The 18,496-nt window shown below is 36.1% G+C and overlaps 1 protein-coding gene across 3 annotated transcripts in view; it reads left to right on the top strand.

Moving 5' to 3' along the window:
- Positions 1–18,496, top strand: part of PARP8 (poly(ADP-ribose) polymerase family member 8) — a 173,112-nt gene that overhangs the window by 91,944 nt on the left and 62,672 nt on the right. For all 3 annotated transcript variants that reach the window (XM_055136503.1, XM_055136510.1, XM_055136494.1), the window contains exons 5-8: positions 5,753–5,842; positions 6,620–6,690; positions 8,759–8,836; positions 10,025–10,119. In XM_055136503.1, the coding sequence (XP_054992478.1) occupies positions 5,753–5,842; positions 6,620–6,690; positions 8,759–8,836; positions 10,025–10,119 (334 nt within the window). The remainder of the gene's footprint in view (positions 1–5,752; positions 5,843–6,619; positions 6,691–8,758; positions 8,837–10,024; positions 10,120–18,496) is intronic.

Genomic DNA, 18,496 nt, shown 5'->3' on the forward strand with positions numbered 1-18,496 from the left:
CTCGAGTCAAGGGAGAGCAGACCAGTGAAGGAATCTGATTTTGAAACCGTTCTATTATGCCACTGACTCATTCTGTTACCTTAACTGCATTCATTACCCTTTGTATGTCCTACTTTCCCAACTCTAGACAAGAATGATGTTCTTATTACAAATGTCAGAATAGCTTGGTGATGATTTAGAAGTAATTATTTAAGCAACTGTGGAAAAGGAAAAACATAGACTCGATTATAGAGCTGAGACGATCTTTAGCGAGCAAATTTTTTTCACCTGAGTAGACTGTGATTTTACTTAAAAGCAGTAGGGTGCTATCTGGTTGTAGGCTCTAGATTGGATGAGATCAATTTTCCCATCATTTCTATTCTTGGCTTCTGTGTGATTTGGCCTATTCTATCATAAAGAAAAGTTAATTGATATTGCTGTGAAACCTTTTATGTTTGGTTACATTAAATGAACGACACTCAAGAAATTAAAATATTCTAATTTCCGAATACTTATAAAAATAACAAATGTATAGACAGTTTCTTAGAAAATTCTAAATGTGAATGCATAATCCTGGTTTTTTGTTTGTTTTGTTTTTGGGCCACACCCAATGATGCTCAGGGGTTCCTTCTAGTTCTGCACTGAGGAATTACTCCTGGCAGTATTCAGGGGACTAGCTGGGATATGGGGATGGAACTTGGGTCAGCTGCATGCAAGACACATGCCTTAATCTGTGCTGTAGCTCTGGCCCAACAGTGTCTTATTTTAATTTTGCAAACCTATATTCATCAAATTATATATTCATCAAATTATATAGTTAAGCTCCCTGCCTTTTTCTAACACTATATATGTTATTTGATCTTGAAATTGACTTAATGATGACCTTGTTTTCTGAAGCATAGTTTACTCACCTCTTCATGGTTTCATGAAATCCTTATTATGCCTGACACTGGGATATTGCATGGCAGTTGGTCAACTTTCTGTATTTCTCTGGCTCATTCCTCCAAGTCGGTAGTCAGCTATTAGATCTGATGTTTTACTAATCCTTTTTAATACTCCTTCCCTCATAGGCCTGCTTTTAAAAATTCATTTTATCTGATATCATGACACTGTGATTTACATAGTTAATCTGAGCTGAGCTTCAGGCATATAATATCCCGACACCACCACCATCACCAGAGTCAACATCCCTCCCCCCAGGCACCCACCAGTCTGCTTCCTTATCAGGCACATTTTAATATTTGAGTATTGTAGCTTGGATTTTGTACTTACAGTATTGTTGATGCTGTAGTTTATGTACATACATAAGCCTCATTTCTATATTATCAACATAGAGAAGATGCTTGAGGCCCGGCATGAGGTTCTGAACCTCATCCCTGCTAACTCCCATCCCTCTCTTCTTATTACCTTCCCGCCCCACAGATTCTTTCCTTCCCTATCTTTCTTTCTGTTCTCAGGGGTCAAGGGTATTCTGGACATCCGTACTTTGAGACCATGCATTCCCTTTATCCTGTTATTCTATATACTGCAGATAAGTAAGATCATCTGGCATTTGTTCTTCTGACTCACTTCACTTAACATGATATCCTGCAGTTTCAACCAAATTGTAGCAAAATGCATGGTTTCATCATTACTTGGAGCTGTGGAGTATTCCATTGCATGTATATAGCATACTTTCATTGTCCTTTCACCTTTTGTTTGGCACCTAGGTTTATTCCATATCCTAGCTATTGTGCTGTGTGTGCCAGTGAATAGTTTTGTGCACATGTCCAGTTAAATGAGTGTTTTTGTGTCTTGGTTGGTAGATACCAAGAAGTAGAACTGCTGGGTCGTATGGTAACTGTTTTTAATTCTCTGAGAAACCTCTATACAGTTTTCCATAGGGATTGCACCAAACAACATTGCCATGATTAGAGGATGAAAGTTCATTTTTTCACCACATCTCTGCCAACATTCTGTTTTAAGAGATCAGTTTGCTTGGGGACTACCTATTTAAGTTGATTTAGTAACAAATACCTTTGAATCACTAAGCCTCTAAATGAGTTTTAAGAAAATACTAGCTTTTATGGAGGACTTTTTGATGAAAAAATGAAAACTGTCAATAGAGATTCCAGATAAGTGGTTAGAGTCTAACTGAAGTAGTGATGTGTGATTAAATTAAATATATACAACTTTAGTTTCTGAATATGTTGTTGCACTTGATGAGTACTAATATTACACCACCCGTGATGCTACTTCAGAATGAAGTAAGGGAACTCCTTTTCAGGAGACATACCAGGGGGACATCCTGTCTTTTCCCCCTTCTTTCTAGTCTCTTAAACAAAATATTCTAAAAAGCAAAGAAAAACTAAATAAGGCAAAATTTACAATCAAAATAATGAAATATGGCAAAGCTATTTTGTTTAAAGTATATTTTCTTCCTCAACATATACCATCACTGATAGCTCATAAAGACTTTTGTCTTTTGAAAGTCATTTGCAGCTATGCTGTGAATATATCACTGTCATTCAGTTGTTACTCAAGATCTAAAAAAGTACAGATGTTTCTTTGGACATAGAGTAATGACTTAGTTATCTATCAATTTAAAACCATGTTCTCACTGTACTGACACAATATTATGAAAACTTAAGATCGTCTAATTTCTCTTAGCAGAAATTGACATGGTGTTCTACTATTATGGCAAATACTTTGTGCTTTTCTTTTTTTTTAATTTAAAAATAATTGCTGTGCATATATTCTCGGCTCCGCTAGGAGATCCCTGACGGCTCTCCCTCTCGCCGCCTGGGTTCAGTGGACTTGGGTGGCTTCCCGCACAGGGCGGCCCAGGCCATGGGCGGATGAAGGAGGAAACGAGGGACAAGCTGGTTGATTGATGATCAGTTGGGCCATATATTCCATTCTCCCCTCTTGCCTGTTCCAATCTCTCTAAGCCTCTCTTTCTAGTCTCACACTGCCCCTCATTCCTGTTTCCTCCTCTCTCTCCTGCTCATCTCCCTGCGTTCCCTCTCACAGCCGCGTCTCTTGTCTCTCCATGTGCCTGCTCCTGCATTCTTCCCCTACATTCTTCTCCCTCTGTCCCCCTTGCTAGTCTCTCCACATTCCATCTTGCTGCCCTGGTCTCTCTCTCATCTCTTCCCAACTCCTCAGCATTGGGGTAGCCATCACCCCATCTGGCAGCAACATCAACATATCAAAAGCCCTTCTTCTGCTCAAGGGGGGTGTTTCTGTTCTCCTTAGTCCAATAACTTAATTAACATCTTAGTTAACATCTTAATATTAGTTACTTTGCATGGACACAGTAAGAGATACATTGAGCTTGTAGGGTGGCTCTCCTGGGGACATCTCGCCATCGACTCAGACTACAGTGCTCAAGCTGGATTAATCATCCCAACCCTAGCAGTGTCTAATCTAGTTATTGCTTTTTGGATCATGACAGAACTAGTCCATGACTATGCTCTTAACTTATAGTTAAGTATTATGGCACTTTGGCCAGGCTCATTTCTATGCCAGGGTAGCACATAGCTCACAGCTTGCCCTGGGTCCATTCAGTTTTTCATCGGGACCCTGCTTTTGGGGATTAGAAAGTAAAGACAACTGAGACTTAGGTCAAGACAACAAATGTCCAGGAGGTAAATATCATTCAGAGTCATTTAACTCCCAAGTTACAAAAGCATAGCATTAACTATCTTCCTGTGTCCTTACAGAAAGGACTTTGCTCTGAATTAACTATGCAGAAGACTTAAGGAGAAGAGAAAAACAGTATTTACAAGTTAACAGAGTACAAAGAAAGAGGTTGCAAATAAACAGAGGAATGGGAGCACTGTAATGGGAGTAACCCAATAAACCAAAGCTCCCTGTGGCAAGGCTGAAACAACAAACCGGTGTTATCCTACAGTATAGGACAATTATTTTTATTTACTTTAATTGAATCACTAAAACAGTAACAACAAGTCTTACAATGGAGACATTACTGGTGCCCGCTTGAGCAAATTGATGAACAATGGGATGACAGTGACAGTGACACTGTAAGACCCTTAGCTGTTCATGATTAGATTTCAGTCATGCAGTATTCCAACACTCATCCCTCCACCAGTGTACATTTCCTCGCACCAGTCTCCCCAGGTTCCCTCTCATCACCCCCAACAACCCCCCAGCCTGCCTCTCTGGCAGGCACTTTTCTTCTCTCTCTGTCTCTCTGTCTCTCTGTCTCTGTTTGTCCTCCCTCCCCCCTCTTGGGCATTGTGGTTTTGCAATATTGTAACTGAAAGGTTATAAAGAATGTATTTTTACCTACTTTTAACATTCAGTTCTGGTTAGCATTGGGCAATTATTAATCGACTGGGGAAGTGTTTAATGGCTCTCAGGGATATCAAGGAAAAATATCCTACATTTTTGAAGAATACTAGTTTTTCCCCAAGACAAAAGTGACTAAGGAAGACACTGAATTGATGGAATCACGTCTAGTGTCTGCTGTCAGGCTGGGTGAGGAAGGAGAGCCACAGAGGCCAGGTGTGGTGGCCCTCCCTGAGGGAACCCTGCTGGGCAGAGCCCACAGGTCAGAGCTGAAAGATGAGTGGGGTGCTGCCTGCTCTCTCAGAGCCTCTGTGCAGGGATGAAGACCCCCTTCCAGCAGGATGCAGCTGGTGGGAGCCCAGAAGATGTAGAAGGTTGAACTGCCTCCTTTAACAAAACCAAACTCGGCATTATCCGTGGTTAATGTCTCTGCATGATCAGGACTCACAACGCCCAAGTCTGAGTCTTCCTGGAGAAAAAGAGAACAACCCCAAACCAGCTAAAAGCAGAACCTTTAGCAACGGGAAGGCGAGCCCTCCGGCCTGGGAAAGGACGCCTGCCCTTCTCCCTACCTGCCTGGCCGCAGGAGCCAGAGTGTAGTGGAACCCGAAAGAGAAACCTTGTGCGCTGGCCCTGACGGGCCTTTGGGGCGCTGTGGCAGCAGCAGGCACAGAACTCTGAGTCTCTGCCCCTTGCTCTGTGTCCTCTGGGTCCCTGGACTTCCTGCTCCCGAGCAGAGCGGACAGAGGCCTTTGTCTTTCTGTTCACGGTTGAACTGGAAGCTGTCGGTCTTGAGAAAGGGTAGACATATAGCCCAGTCCCCAAGCAGTATTTTCTTTGACATTTTCCATTTTCTTGTTTTTGGAGCGGGCCAGAGTGAGGAAGGATGCTTTTAATGCAGTGCATTAATTTGTATGATATTTAGGTGCAGTTAATTCACGGAAAGTTAGCGAAACGTTATTTTAATGAAAAATATGATAATGTGGAAGGTATGATTTATAAAGATAACTATTTTAATGGAAAATGTAATAATGTGGAAGATAAGAATTGCCAAAAAATATACTCAGCGCAGATTCTTTAATGATCTGAAACTATTTTATATTACACAAACTTGGCTTCCTGTATCAGGTAGTGTTTTGGAGGGAGCGTGTTCAGTTAGTTGAGCAACCAGTGACATCCAAGTATTTTCTTGTCACTTGGGATATCAGTGACATTTTCTCTATCTGCAATCTCTATTTTCTTTGAACATCTCTGGTGCTTCCTGGTCCCCCAAGCATAAGTAATAAATAAAACAAATATGTGACTTCAATAAAAGACACCCTTTACTATTGATTCACAGATAAACCTATAGTTTCCTTTGTTTTTTCTAGAGATCATTCATAACAGTAGTGTGTTTTGTTCTTGGAAACCATATCACTATACTTTTTTAAAAAGTGTCTTTTCCATAACTGTACTTTTAACTGTTCATATTTCTTTGAAGATAACACATATGTGTCAAGTTCAGAAAATGATGAAGATGTATTAGTTACTACAGAGCCAATTCCAATTATTTTTCATCGAATAGCAACAGGTAACAGAATTTCAAAATTTGTTTTATTTTATTCTTTTCCTGATTGTAGATAGCTGTATGCATATATTTTTCTATATAGCAGGTATCTTTTAGCAGGTATCTTTAACATCTGTAACGTGGTTCTCCATTTAAGTTGTCTTTAAAGTGCATAGTTTGTTTTTACAGTTTTTTTTAAAATAAATATATTTACAGAATTCAAAAAAATCCCTGATTAAATGTATTGTTGATTTTTTGCCACTGTGAAATTATCTTTATGTATAGTCACACTGCCAGATGAAATGAATATTTAAAAAGCATACTCAAGGCAGTGTAAATTTCATAAAGCATTTATTGAAAAGATAAGGAATCTACATAGTGGCACATTAATTTGGTCTTTTTTTTTTTTGGCTCTGAGGCCACACCCAGAGGTGCTCAGGGATTATCCCTTGCTCTATGCAGGGATCATTTCTGGCAGTGGTTGGGGGACAGTATGTAGTGCTAGGAATCAAACCTGCGTCAGTCACAAGCAAGCAAGGCAATGCCTTGTCACTTGTATTATCTCTCCGGCCCCATTTTAACCTTTAATTTTTATTATCTTTGAAAATTCAGAAGAACTTGTATATTACATCACTTGCCACCATAATATAATGTCAAAGTATATAATTTGACATATATAATTCAAAATATAATTCAATTCTCTTCAAAGGAGAGAATCATCCCAGGTTGTTGTACTTATGATTGTTCAGTTGATAGTGGACTAAAAACAGAAATGAGTTTTCAATTATAACTTTCTTTCAGAATTAAGGAAGACAAATGACATTAATTGTTGCTTATCCATAAAGTCCAAATTACAGAAGGAAAATGGAGAGGTAAGTAAATTATGTTTACTCTTTCTTAAAAATAAACATTTTAAATTTACTGTGTATTTATAATTAATGTCATCATTGCTATTTAACTTCAAATCACATTCATTCGATGAAGCTTAAGCTCATAGATTAGTTTTACAGTGCTAAGAGTAATGGCTTAAACTTAACTGCAAAGGGGTTCCTTATATTTTAAACCAGAAATATCATCTGGTTTAAATCTAAATAAGGACCACGTAACACCTCACTTATTTTCTAACATTTTGCCAAATAATGTAGATGACTCAGGTGCACATATGTAGCTAGTTGTAACTTTTAGTTGACTATAGTTTTGGTTTTAGTTTTGATGGGACCCTCACAGTTTCTTGTGTAAGAGTGATAGCTAGAGAACTATAAGTCTTGAGTATAGTATTATTAATAGCCAGTGTTTGAAACAATAACAATTCACTAGTCCACTCTTCTCACCTTTAAAATGTTTATTTGAGGGGCTGGAGTAAACATGTAGAGTGCTTGCCTTGCACTCGTCTGGCCTGGGTTCAGTCCCTGGCACCCGATAGAATCTCCTGAACCCTCCGGGAGTGATCCCTGAGCTTAGAGCAAGGAGCAAGTTCCGAGCACAGCTTGATGTGACACAGAACTAAACCAAAACAAAACCCAACAACAATGACCAAAAAACCCAAATACTTACTTGAATCTACAAAAAGAGAAAAAAAAATAGTGGGATGTTGAACAAATACATGAGTGCCGTGGCACCAAGGCTTGCTTGCTTCTTAAAATCCTGTGGACTTCTTGTGAGTGAAAACAATCATTTTTCTCTTTTATATCCACAGTGAGAGTTACTGATTGAGCAGTGCTGTAGCTAAAGCCATATCTGTTCACATTTTATAACATCCAGATTCTCATTTCTGAAAGGTTTTTTTTTTTCATGAAGAATTTGAAATTTGTTCTAGAAATTTAATATTGATTGCAGATATTTAATTAATAGATTCCTGTGCCTAAAGAACATTTCTTTTTTCTTTTTAACTACGTTACTACATCAGGGATAGGAGTTAACCACCTTTAAATTACATTAGATGAATTTTCCTTGTTTACATTCATAACAGATGTAGTTCAGCTAATTAGAAACTGAAATTTCAGACTTAAGCATACGTAATTAAATATCCTTTTGAAGGCTGAAATAAAACAAATAATTTCTGTATACTGAAAACTCGCTTTATAATGGGATTCATATTTATTTTCATAACTTGATTTTTATATTACTGGATAAAGCACATTTTTTCTTTCATACCTTTGTATATAGTTGATAGTATGAGAATAGTCTGCAATAAATAATCCTGAGGACATTTTAATAGATACTTGAATTAGTATGAGCTCTTCACATTCTTCATTCACAACAAAAGCAGTGCTGCATTGATTACATGATTGCATGGCATTTAAAAACTCTGCATCAAGTATTAAGTTGCACAAATCAGGACAAGTAAACTAAGAATTTCAAGAAAGAGGTCCACAAAATTGAATGCATCCACAAAACTGTCTTTTGAGAAGATTTTTATAAGGACTGGAGAGATAGTACAGCAGGTAGGGCACTTGCCTTGCCCACAGCTGACATAGGTTTGATTGCCAGCATCCTGTGTGGTCCCCCAAGTGCTGACAGAAGTAATTCTTGAGAATCGCTGGGTCTGTTACAAAACAAAAAAAAACTTGTTATATAAAATCTGTGTGAGGAAAACTGTCACTGTCACTGTCATCCCATTGCTCATTGATTTGCTCTATCGGGCACCAGTAACGTCTCCATTGTGAGACTTGTTGTTACTGTTTTTGGCATATCGTATACACCACCGGCTTGCCAGGCTCTGGCATGCGGGCAAGCTACTGAGAGGAGCTTGCTGGCTCTCCGAGAGGGGCAGAGGAATCGAACACAGGTCAGCCGCGTGCAAGGCCCTACCCACTGTGCTATTGCTCCAGCCCATACTGTGAGGAAAATAAGGTCTGCTTATTAAGGCCACTCACCAGTTTCCAAAAGGAGGCAGGCTAGTTTGAATAATAAAACTATTTGCTTACCCTATTATTTTAGGAATCAAGACAAAATAGTACAGTGGAAGAAGATTCTGAAGGTGATAATGACTCTGAAGAATTTTATTATGGAGGACAGGTAAACAAACTAGGTCTTCCAAATATTCTCTCTTAAAGTTTATGACAACCATATAGGTTCTAATAGAAATTTGGACTTGTGATCTAAGAGAACTCTGTTCTGAGTTTTGTAACGAAGTAGGAATATTGCATAGTTACTCCCTTTTCATTTTCTACACATCAGAAATTAACTTGCTTTTGCAGGAAACAGTAGTTTACTTGCATTGAAGTCTTAATTATAAGCAGCATTTATAATGCCTTTGAGTCACATTTCTTAAGCATGTTGTGCTCAATTGATGTTTTGATCTGATGACAATTCTAACAAAAGCATACCTTATTCTAAGTAGAAGATGATTAACCGTTATAAAAATTGATGGGTCTTAGTTATTGTGCACTCTCATTATTCTATTTGTATTCATTGTTTTTCTTTTCTCTTGCAATCAAGTTTGTGTTTTAAAACTGTTGGAGAAACACCTTTCGTGTACATGAAAACAGCACAGTCAGTATATACATATAAAATAAGATCTCTTTCTTTGCTTCTGAAAGCTTCTTGATCAAATATGCCTTGTAATTTGGATAGGCAAATAATGGGAAGGTAAAATGTTAGAGGTGCATCCAAGCTAAAGCTGTTATTATGTAAAAGGATATAAGCCAGCTTACTTATTCAGAATAAAGAATCAGTCATGTTGTCAGTCAGTAATAGACAGGCGAGAGTCTGGACATGAATAAATCTACCTTTCTTTTCCCCAGGAAAACCTTTCTAGCAATGGGATATTTTCTCCAGTGATTGTTTTTTTTTTTTTTAAAGCAGTGTAATACTTAAACTTAATGTAAAATAATTCTTCAAGTTTTGATTTGTGTTTATACACCTAATTCTAATAAAGGCAAAGTAAATGCTTTTCTTCTGTCTTGACATTCAGTGAGGAAGTTTTTCAAATTTTCTGCCAGACACTTTTTTCACCCTTTTTTAACACTTGCATTTTCTTCCTATCAAAATTGTCTTGTTTTGCTTCTTAAACATAATGTTATGTAAGACACATGTGAGCCTTAGAACTTTAGCGAATGTATGGTTGAATTATCTCTTTTAAAATGGTGACTGAAAATAATTTATGGCATAACCCTCAGAGAGAACGGCCCAAAAGGCTGTTTTTATTTCAGTTCCTTTGCTGCTTCCACCCTGAAGTCATTTCTCAGTTGTCCCTTTGTTCAGGTGAACTATGATGGGGAACTGCACAAGCACCCACAACTTGAAGCCGATTTGTCTGCAGTGAGAGAGATCTATGGGCCACATGCAGTTTCTCTCAGGTAAACAGTGCTTTTGTTGAAGAAAAGTGGAATAATTTTGCAGGTTGTTGGAATTTTGTACTTTCCTTATTTAAGTAGAAATGGTCTAAGATTAGTTATATTTGACTGTAGTCAAGAGATTCTGTTGTACTCCTAGTTATTTAAAATAGTATATACCTTTGACCATTTTGGGTAGGGTGGGGCATTGTTGCTTAAAATTATATTGCATTAAAGAAATCAGTTATTTAAAGTAGTTTGATAAAATATGTGTATTTAGTAATTGTCACATGCAGTTCCTATAATAGATTTGGCCTTTGGGTCTCCTGATGTTATCATAAATCAAAGATAAATGTGTGAACAACAAAAGCCAATAATGCATAATTGCTGCAGTCCAAATAACATTGTAATGTGATCGGAAAAAAAACACAAAGGTGTAAATTGACTGTTTGTTTGAATAGCAATGTAGCTTATTCTGCAGTTATTTAATATATACACTTTCAGAACATTTTAAATTTCAGTCATACAGAGGAGCCCATCATCCTTATTAACCTTTCTTTTACCTCCTTAATTCAGAACAAAAAAATATTCTGCCACCATACTAGTTTTCTTCCCAGTGTTACAGTTTATTATTTCAGATTTTGTTTTTTTTTCCATAAAGGGGTTGAGTGTGACACTCCCTTTGGAATTGTAGACCTCTCTCGACCCGACTTCTTTCCATACCAGCTTTCCCTCCTTCCACCTGGGCCAGAATTGTTCCTGGCCTGCAGCTAAGTCATTATTCCCTTTTGACTTTGAGCATCTGTACTAGCAGTTCTCTTCTCGCTCAAATGTCATTTCTGTCTTTACTTGAGCCCCAGCCCAAAGGTCAGTTTGTCTTTGAGTTTTTTGCATCTCCAAAACAGATTATGCTGCCCTCCCAAATCCTATTCCATATGCCTCTTACCTCATTTCTTATTCTTATCATGCCATGCCTTGCTTTATTCCCATAAATGAATGTAATTGTGGGACATCACACTGTTTTGTTGCTTCATTTCATTTATTTATAATGCAGTGTCTGGAATTGTGGGTGCCAAGGATCACACTCAGACCCTTCCACATGTATGATTTTTATAACTTGAGCTATATTTTCTGATTCTGTTATTTAGTATAGAATCATACTTTTTATTCCAGTATTTAGTGTTACATGAAGTCTTTGTGATACAGGCAATGAAATATAGAATATTGTCTGTATTAAAATCCATGCACAATGCTCACAGTATCTGGTTATTTTCTTTTCAGTGGATAGATCCAGATTCTGAGAGAGCAAATACTTTTAACTGAGAAGTACACATAGACATAATTCATAACCATATGTTTCAGTTTTAGGCACAAAAACAGGAACTCATGCTACCTGTACCCAAAATAACTGGGGTTGTGCATCCAGACTGTCTTTCTCCCACTCACAGTGTTCATTAGTCAACAGTTGAATGAGAGTGCTTGGAATTGTGTTTAAAAAGTGAATCTGAACATTTTTAATTTTTAGTAAATTTTCTATTATCATTTCACAGTTAGTTGTTGCTATAGCTGTATGTTAGTAGGGAATGTGGATATCCTCTGAGAATTTAGGTATACAGAAAAGGCAACAGGAAGAACTATCAATGAACACTCAAGAACTTAATTTTTCAACTTTAAAACTTAAAGTTTAAATCATAGGATTTTGATCTCTTCTCTGATAAAGTCTGTGAGATAAAATTATAGAATGCAACATAATTCATTTTTTCAATACTTTTAGCCCATATTGATTGTCTTCATGGTCAAAGAGTTCTTAAGATAGGTTTCCATGCTTTTTAGGCACCACTCGTATGATACATATGGATTTCTTTTTGTCTCCTCAGCAAGCATTTGTTAGCACCTCATATTGTCTATATTAATATTTTCCTTTGATAATAAAATTATTGGTAATTTTTCAACTGCTAAATTATCAAGAATTTCAAATTTCATTTTATTTGAATTAAGTATCTAAAGTCATAAATGGTTGCATTCTCCCTCTTGCCTACTTTACTCGTAAGTTTTGATCCAAGTTAACTTAGTGAAAGCTAATCAAGTTCCTGCTCTCATTTTTTATTAGCTACTGTGGATGTTTCTAGAACAAATAACCTTCCAGAGACCTCATGGTGTAAAGATGAATCTCATCAAGATTAGTTTGATTTACTTTAAATAAGAATGGATTTACTGTATGGTCTTAAGTACTGAAGTAAACATGGGAGAAGGGTGTTTTAGGCATAAGGTTTTGGAATCATCTTTGCAGAGTTCCAAGTCTGTTGAAAACAGATTGTTCTAATTAGCTGTTCTTTTACTTAATTGAGGTTTATAAGAACTTAATGGAGTTTGAAGAACAAAAGTACCTCAATATGCATAACAGGCTATTGGTGTCATTTTTTTTTTTTTTTGGTGTGTGATATCTAATGAGAAAGCCAGCTAACCTCATCTAAGTTCTCTGTAAGAGATGGAAAGAGCTGAGATTGCCATGATTAAGGCAAAACATTCTTAAAGTATGGTGGAGGAGGTTATATCAAAAATAAATTAATTAAATAGATTAATTACTTAGCTAAATAATTTAAGCTTTCTGTAGCTATATAATTCAAAACCCAAATACTACATGTGTTAAATCATTGTTGTATGAACTGATGACAATTCTGGTTCATAGTTTCTTATCGAGACATGACTTTGGATTCGGAGGGAAATCCGTAATTAATCCCTATGATCAGTCTGAGTGTTTCATCTTGAATCATGCAACAAGATAAGGATATTTTATTTATTTTATTTATTTCCTTATAAATTTATACCTAGAGTCATGCATTTGTAAAAGTAATAGACCATACAATTTAAAGTTTTAAATTAACATTTTGGATTATTGGGAAATTGCACAAAAAATTTCATTTGGTTAGAAATGAAATTAGTCTGTAATTTCCTTGTGGTAATTTTGACTTTTATGTCATAAAAGACCCTTTGCTTTATATCATCTTCCATTTAAAATTTAGAACCATATGAATAGTGTTCTGACATTTTTTTTTTTTTGTGGCTGATGCTTTCAGTAGATTTGGAGCATGTCAGGATTGTAACTTCTGTATTTATTACTTTTTCTGGATAGGTAATTGTGATAGTCTCTTGGAGTTCATGTTTTAGAGCAGCATTATTCAATCAGGAATCACAGGAAGAAATCAAAGGGGAGTAAGGTCAAAAAAAAGGTTAAAAACAATTTTTATATGAATGGCATGCTTGGAATTTCTTTGAGTTTTGTGGAAGCACTGTCAATAAATTAATCTTTTCCAATTCTCATCAACGTATCACAATTTACAGTACTGTGCTTATAGTTTCTATTCAATATTCGAACACCACACCCACCACTGTCCCAGGGTCTTCTATCACCCCCATCTCCCAACTTGGTAAATTTAAACCCAACACCCAGGCCTGTATTCCCTAAGTGGGTGAGGGTTGGGGTGTGGGGCGATATTCAAAGAAAGATAAAGCATATAAACCAGGACAGACCACTTTAGTTTCCCTGTATTTCTATTTGTGGTGGTCAGTAGGATTATTCACAGATCTTCTGGTTAGGATTTTATTTTACGGCTCCTTGTAGTGTTAGATGTGGACACAGAGTTTCAGCCAGCAAAATATGAGCAGAAGTGCTGGTATGAGAGTTCCCATAAACCTTGGATCCCATCCTTGTGACCCCCTCGTGATAAGCAAGCAGTATTTCCCCTGTTCTTTATTTTCAGAAGGGCCATGTACTGCAGGAGGGCCTTGGTGATTCATTGTTGGGGCCCAGCAGTGCCCAGTGGTGTGCCAGCTACCAGGACCAGCCTACTGGTACTCAGGGGGGAATTTCCCATTCTTTCTCCTATTATTCCTTAGGAACCATAGAGCATGAGATAATAAGTCCTTATTTCTTTAATTAAATCACGGAGTTTTTTTTTAGTGTATTTGTTAAACTGGCATAATGTGACCTACATATGTCTATAATCAGATAAGATTTGGGATGGAATATTTGTAATGTTATTAATCACATATTGATTCCTGAACCTCTTCCTCAATATCATAAGAAAGTGAAACAGTCTGACTCTGAAAATCAGGGAAAAGAGATGAAAGAATTTGTTATATGCCTGCGGAGGTGTTGGGGGGGTGGGGGGGAGGGTAGGCTTGAGGATGGCAGGGCCCCCGGGGTGACTAATGATGGGATTGGTGTTGCAACATTGTATGCCTGAAACAATTCCATTATAAACAACTTTGTAAATCATGGTGCATTCATTAAAAAATATTTTAAAAAATAAAGGAGGCAAATGCAAGGAACTATTTTCTCAGTTTATACTATAGTTTAAATTTCAGATATTCAAATTCTGACTGTTACCTCTACTCCCAGTTCCTGTAGTTTTCTTTCTGGGAACCAAGCCCTACCTAGAATTCTTGGGACTTATTCCTGGGTCTGCCCAGGGTCATCCCATTGGTACTTGGGGACCAAATATGATGCTAGGAATCAAACCTGGGTTGGCCATTTGCAAGGTAATGCCTTACCTCTGCTTCCCAAATCAAGTAGTTGTAGGCTGAAGTCAGGCATACATAGCACCTTTCACACCATTGTTTTCCAATAGCTTATTTTCATTTTAAGATATTATTTTGTAATTGTTCTCAGTCCTCTTTGACCTTTACAGAAATTTATACACAGTCTTGCAAATGCTTTACATTATCAAATTTTCTTTCTGCTTACTGTGTTTGCTTATTTTAGACTCATCTCCCACAGTGAGCAAATCACACACATGGAGTAGGCATGCAGAAACAGATATGCTAGCTGTTAGTTTTAGTTGTCATGACAAGGTGTTTATTTAAAAAAAAAATCTCAAAATATAAAAGCATCTTAAAATGTATCTGGCAAGTTTTTAAAAGTGGAAATAACGAAGAAGCAATGAAGATTAATTTCCTGAGAACCTGTGCTAGAGTTCCCTGTATGTGTGTATGCTTTTTAATTTCCTTGACAGTTAATGAGAAAGACTAGGCATAGAAAAATTGATTTTATAACCATATGTTCACTGCCAAACTTGATCAGATAGCATTATGAAACATCACAATGATATATTGAATAGGCTAGAGTTTCTTGGAGATAGAACCACCACATAAATCATCTAACATTTAAAATATTGTGAGTAGTATGTATTGTATTATTAGTGAGAATTTCTTGATTAATTGCATTACATTAAGAAACATGATTGTCTTAAGGAGTACTAATAGTACTCTTAAAAATACATATTCATTGAAAAAATGTTACTACAAGTGTTCTTAAGCTAGAATATCTAAATGATACTTAAATATCAAGCAAAATCTGATGGACCAATTTCAAAATTGAAAGGATTACTAGAGTCTAAAAAGAAATGTATAGAACTGTTTTTCTCAGACCTCAGTTTCAGACTGAAACAAGTGCACTAGATATTTTTGGGTTGCATCCCTTATTTTAATAAATTTCAGTTTGATGAGATATTTTCACCATGAGCAATTAAATATAGATGGTTCATGAAATTATTTTGACTTGCTATAAGCACTATACATAATTCAGACACAACTAGATATATAGCTACATAGTATAGGTGCCATTCATATTTCAAGCATTTGACTTGATTCCGTGTCTGCCAGTCATATCTCCATCTCTGAAAATTACTCAGATATAAAAGTAATTCTGATGACTGTGTCTAACTGTAACCATGCTTTGTGGTCACACAGCAAGTAAAGTGAAGCTGGCATTATATAAAAGGACCATCACAATGGAAATTGGATTGCATATCATTGTAAATTCTTTGAAATATGGCATTAAAAAAATGTGTTACTACAGATCTCTACCTGCATATTCATTAACTGCAAACCTTTTATATGTCTCAAAGTTCTAGATTCAGGTTGTGTTACTGTGAAGAAGAGCATAGCTAACCAATTATCTCCTCTTTTTACCCATTCAAAAGAAATTGAGGAAATGTTTATAGCAAAAAATACATTGAAGAAATCATATACAAATACTTAAAATTTCAGGCTGGAGCCAGAGTATAGCAATAGGACATTTGCCTTTCAGTTGCTGACCTGGGTTCGATATCCAGCATCCCAGAGGATCTCCCATACATGCAGAGCCAGGAGTGGCCAAAAAACATCCTTAAAATTAATATTTTATTGTTTTTACAGGTCATAAGTTTGCTAGATTCAGTTGAAGTGCTGTATTAGTCTACTTAAGAAGAAAAGTTATGAATAAAGCTCTTAACTTATTTATCTTTTGTCTTGGATTCCTTTCTGTAAGTTTAAAATGACCAAAGTCTTGCTGTCACAAATAAATCCAAACAGAAGTTATTCTCTCCTATAATACTGGAAGTGATGGGAGAAGAAAAATTACTTGGTTATGATGGGGATGGGTTATGATCATACCAGCTTCATAAGTATAGTTATCATACCAGCCTCATAAGTATAGTTATGAATAACTATACTTATGAGGCTGGTATGATAATAAATTATTATAACTTCTTAAACTGGACATTAAACAATACATATTAAGACTTTCAAATATAATTTAACTACTTATTGTACTCATTAATTCTATAAATTTATTTCATGAGAAGACACATGCACATAGATTTCTGTCCAGAGCTATACTTAATCAGTATAGTGGGAAGAAAGTCAACCTAAAGTTTTTTGAATAACTATTATACAGTTGTAACCATTTAATGTTATGATTTTAAAGAATACTCCAAAATAGAAAAACATGATAGATAAAATGAAAGAACAGGAAAGAGATGCTTATATATCATATGGCTAATATTATGTTCTCCAAATTATATTTCTATAAAGAAGACTATAATAATATTTAAGCAAAATGATTCATGTTAATCACTTATTGGTTCATCAAAATTATGTCTAAGAGGTGATTGAGTAATTACTTTTTATCTATTTTTCTATTTCTGTCATTTAATATTGAGTTTGTATTACTTTGGTAGTCAGAAAAAAGTAGACACGTTTTTAGAAAGAAAAAAAGTAGATACGTTTTTAGAAAATTTGTATCATTTTTTTTTTAGAAGGTGAGATAGTCCATACCCAGCTGTGGTCCTGGTTTGCTCCTGGTTCTGTGCTCAGAGATCTCTTCCAGAAGTTCTCTGGGGACCATGTGTGTGTTAGGGATTTTACCTCAGTTGGCTGTGTGCAAGGCAAATATCCAACCTGTAGTACTATTGGCTCTGGCACAAACACTTGGCATTAAATATTTTTTTCTCACAATCTGTACATCATGTTTATATACATTTCAAAACCTTTTTGGTTTTCCTATTTTATTTACTAAAGGTATTATTTTATTGTCTATACTGTTTTTATTAATCTGCTTATTCAGTAAACAGTACGTTTGGAACATTTCTTTCTAGCATGTTAAATATTTTTATATCAAGCACTTAAAGTAATGCCTACATTTTTTGTGTGCTCCAGTTTAAGTATTTCCTTATTCCATTTATGTTTCCAATTTCTACTGTTACATACTTTCTCCTACATAAAATTTGCATTTTTTTTTTTTTTTTTGCTTTTTGGGTTACACCTGGTGATGCATGGGGTTTACTCCTGGCGTGCTCAGGGGACCATATGGGATGCTGGGAATTGAACCTGGGTCAGCTGTGTGCAAGGCAAATGCCCTACCTGCTGTGCTATCGCTCCAGCCCCAAAATTAAAATTTGCACTTTTTTTGGCTATGATTATTTTTGAGAATGTTTGTTATTCGCTTTTGTAGGCACAGAAACTTTCCTTGAGCACCTTCAATATTCTGTCCTCATGTCTGCCTTTAGTGACTTGCTTTCAGCATGCCCAGCTGTAGATAGATGATGTCTTATGTTATAAACAACCTGCCAGTGTTCAGGGTCAGCACACTGTGGCAACCGGGCAATGGGGTCTGTTTTGGAACAGCATCCTGTCTATAAATATTTTTTGTACAGATGTGGCAGCAAATGCAATGAGGAATGTGTGACCTGAAAATCCTGTGGTGTTTATGCTCTCTGAGTCTTTCTTTACAGGGGAAATAGGTCCTGGAACTTAAGGCATAAATACAGTGGTTTGTTTCTTTGGTCTTTCTTGTCAGAGTATCTGTGTAATTTCATACTTCAATTAGAATATTTTTATAGATTTTCATGATGCTATAAAGTTTTTAGGATATAAAGGTTTAGTTTTGTAAATCATGAACATGTATTTAGTGTTTTGATATTTGTAAGTGGAAAATGAGAAAGCACAGAGGCTAAGTTAATATATTCTATTATACTGCCGTTTTCAGGTCATAGATTGCAAGAAAAGAAAAGGTCCCCTACGGTCCTTTATTCTTCATATTTAGCCATTGAAAATGTGTTTGACAAATACTTTTAAAAGA

The sequence above is a fragment of the Sorex araneus genome, chromosome 1 (assembly GCF_027595985.1).
Source record: "Sorex araneus isolate mSorAra2 chromosome 1, mSorAra2.pri, whole genome shotgun sequence".
Lineage (NCBI taxonomy): Eukaryota > Metazoa > Chordata > Mammalia > Eulipotyphla > Soricidae > Sorex > Sorex araneus.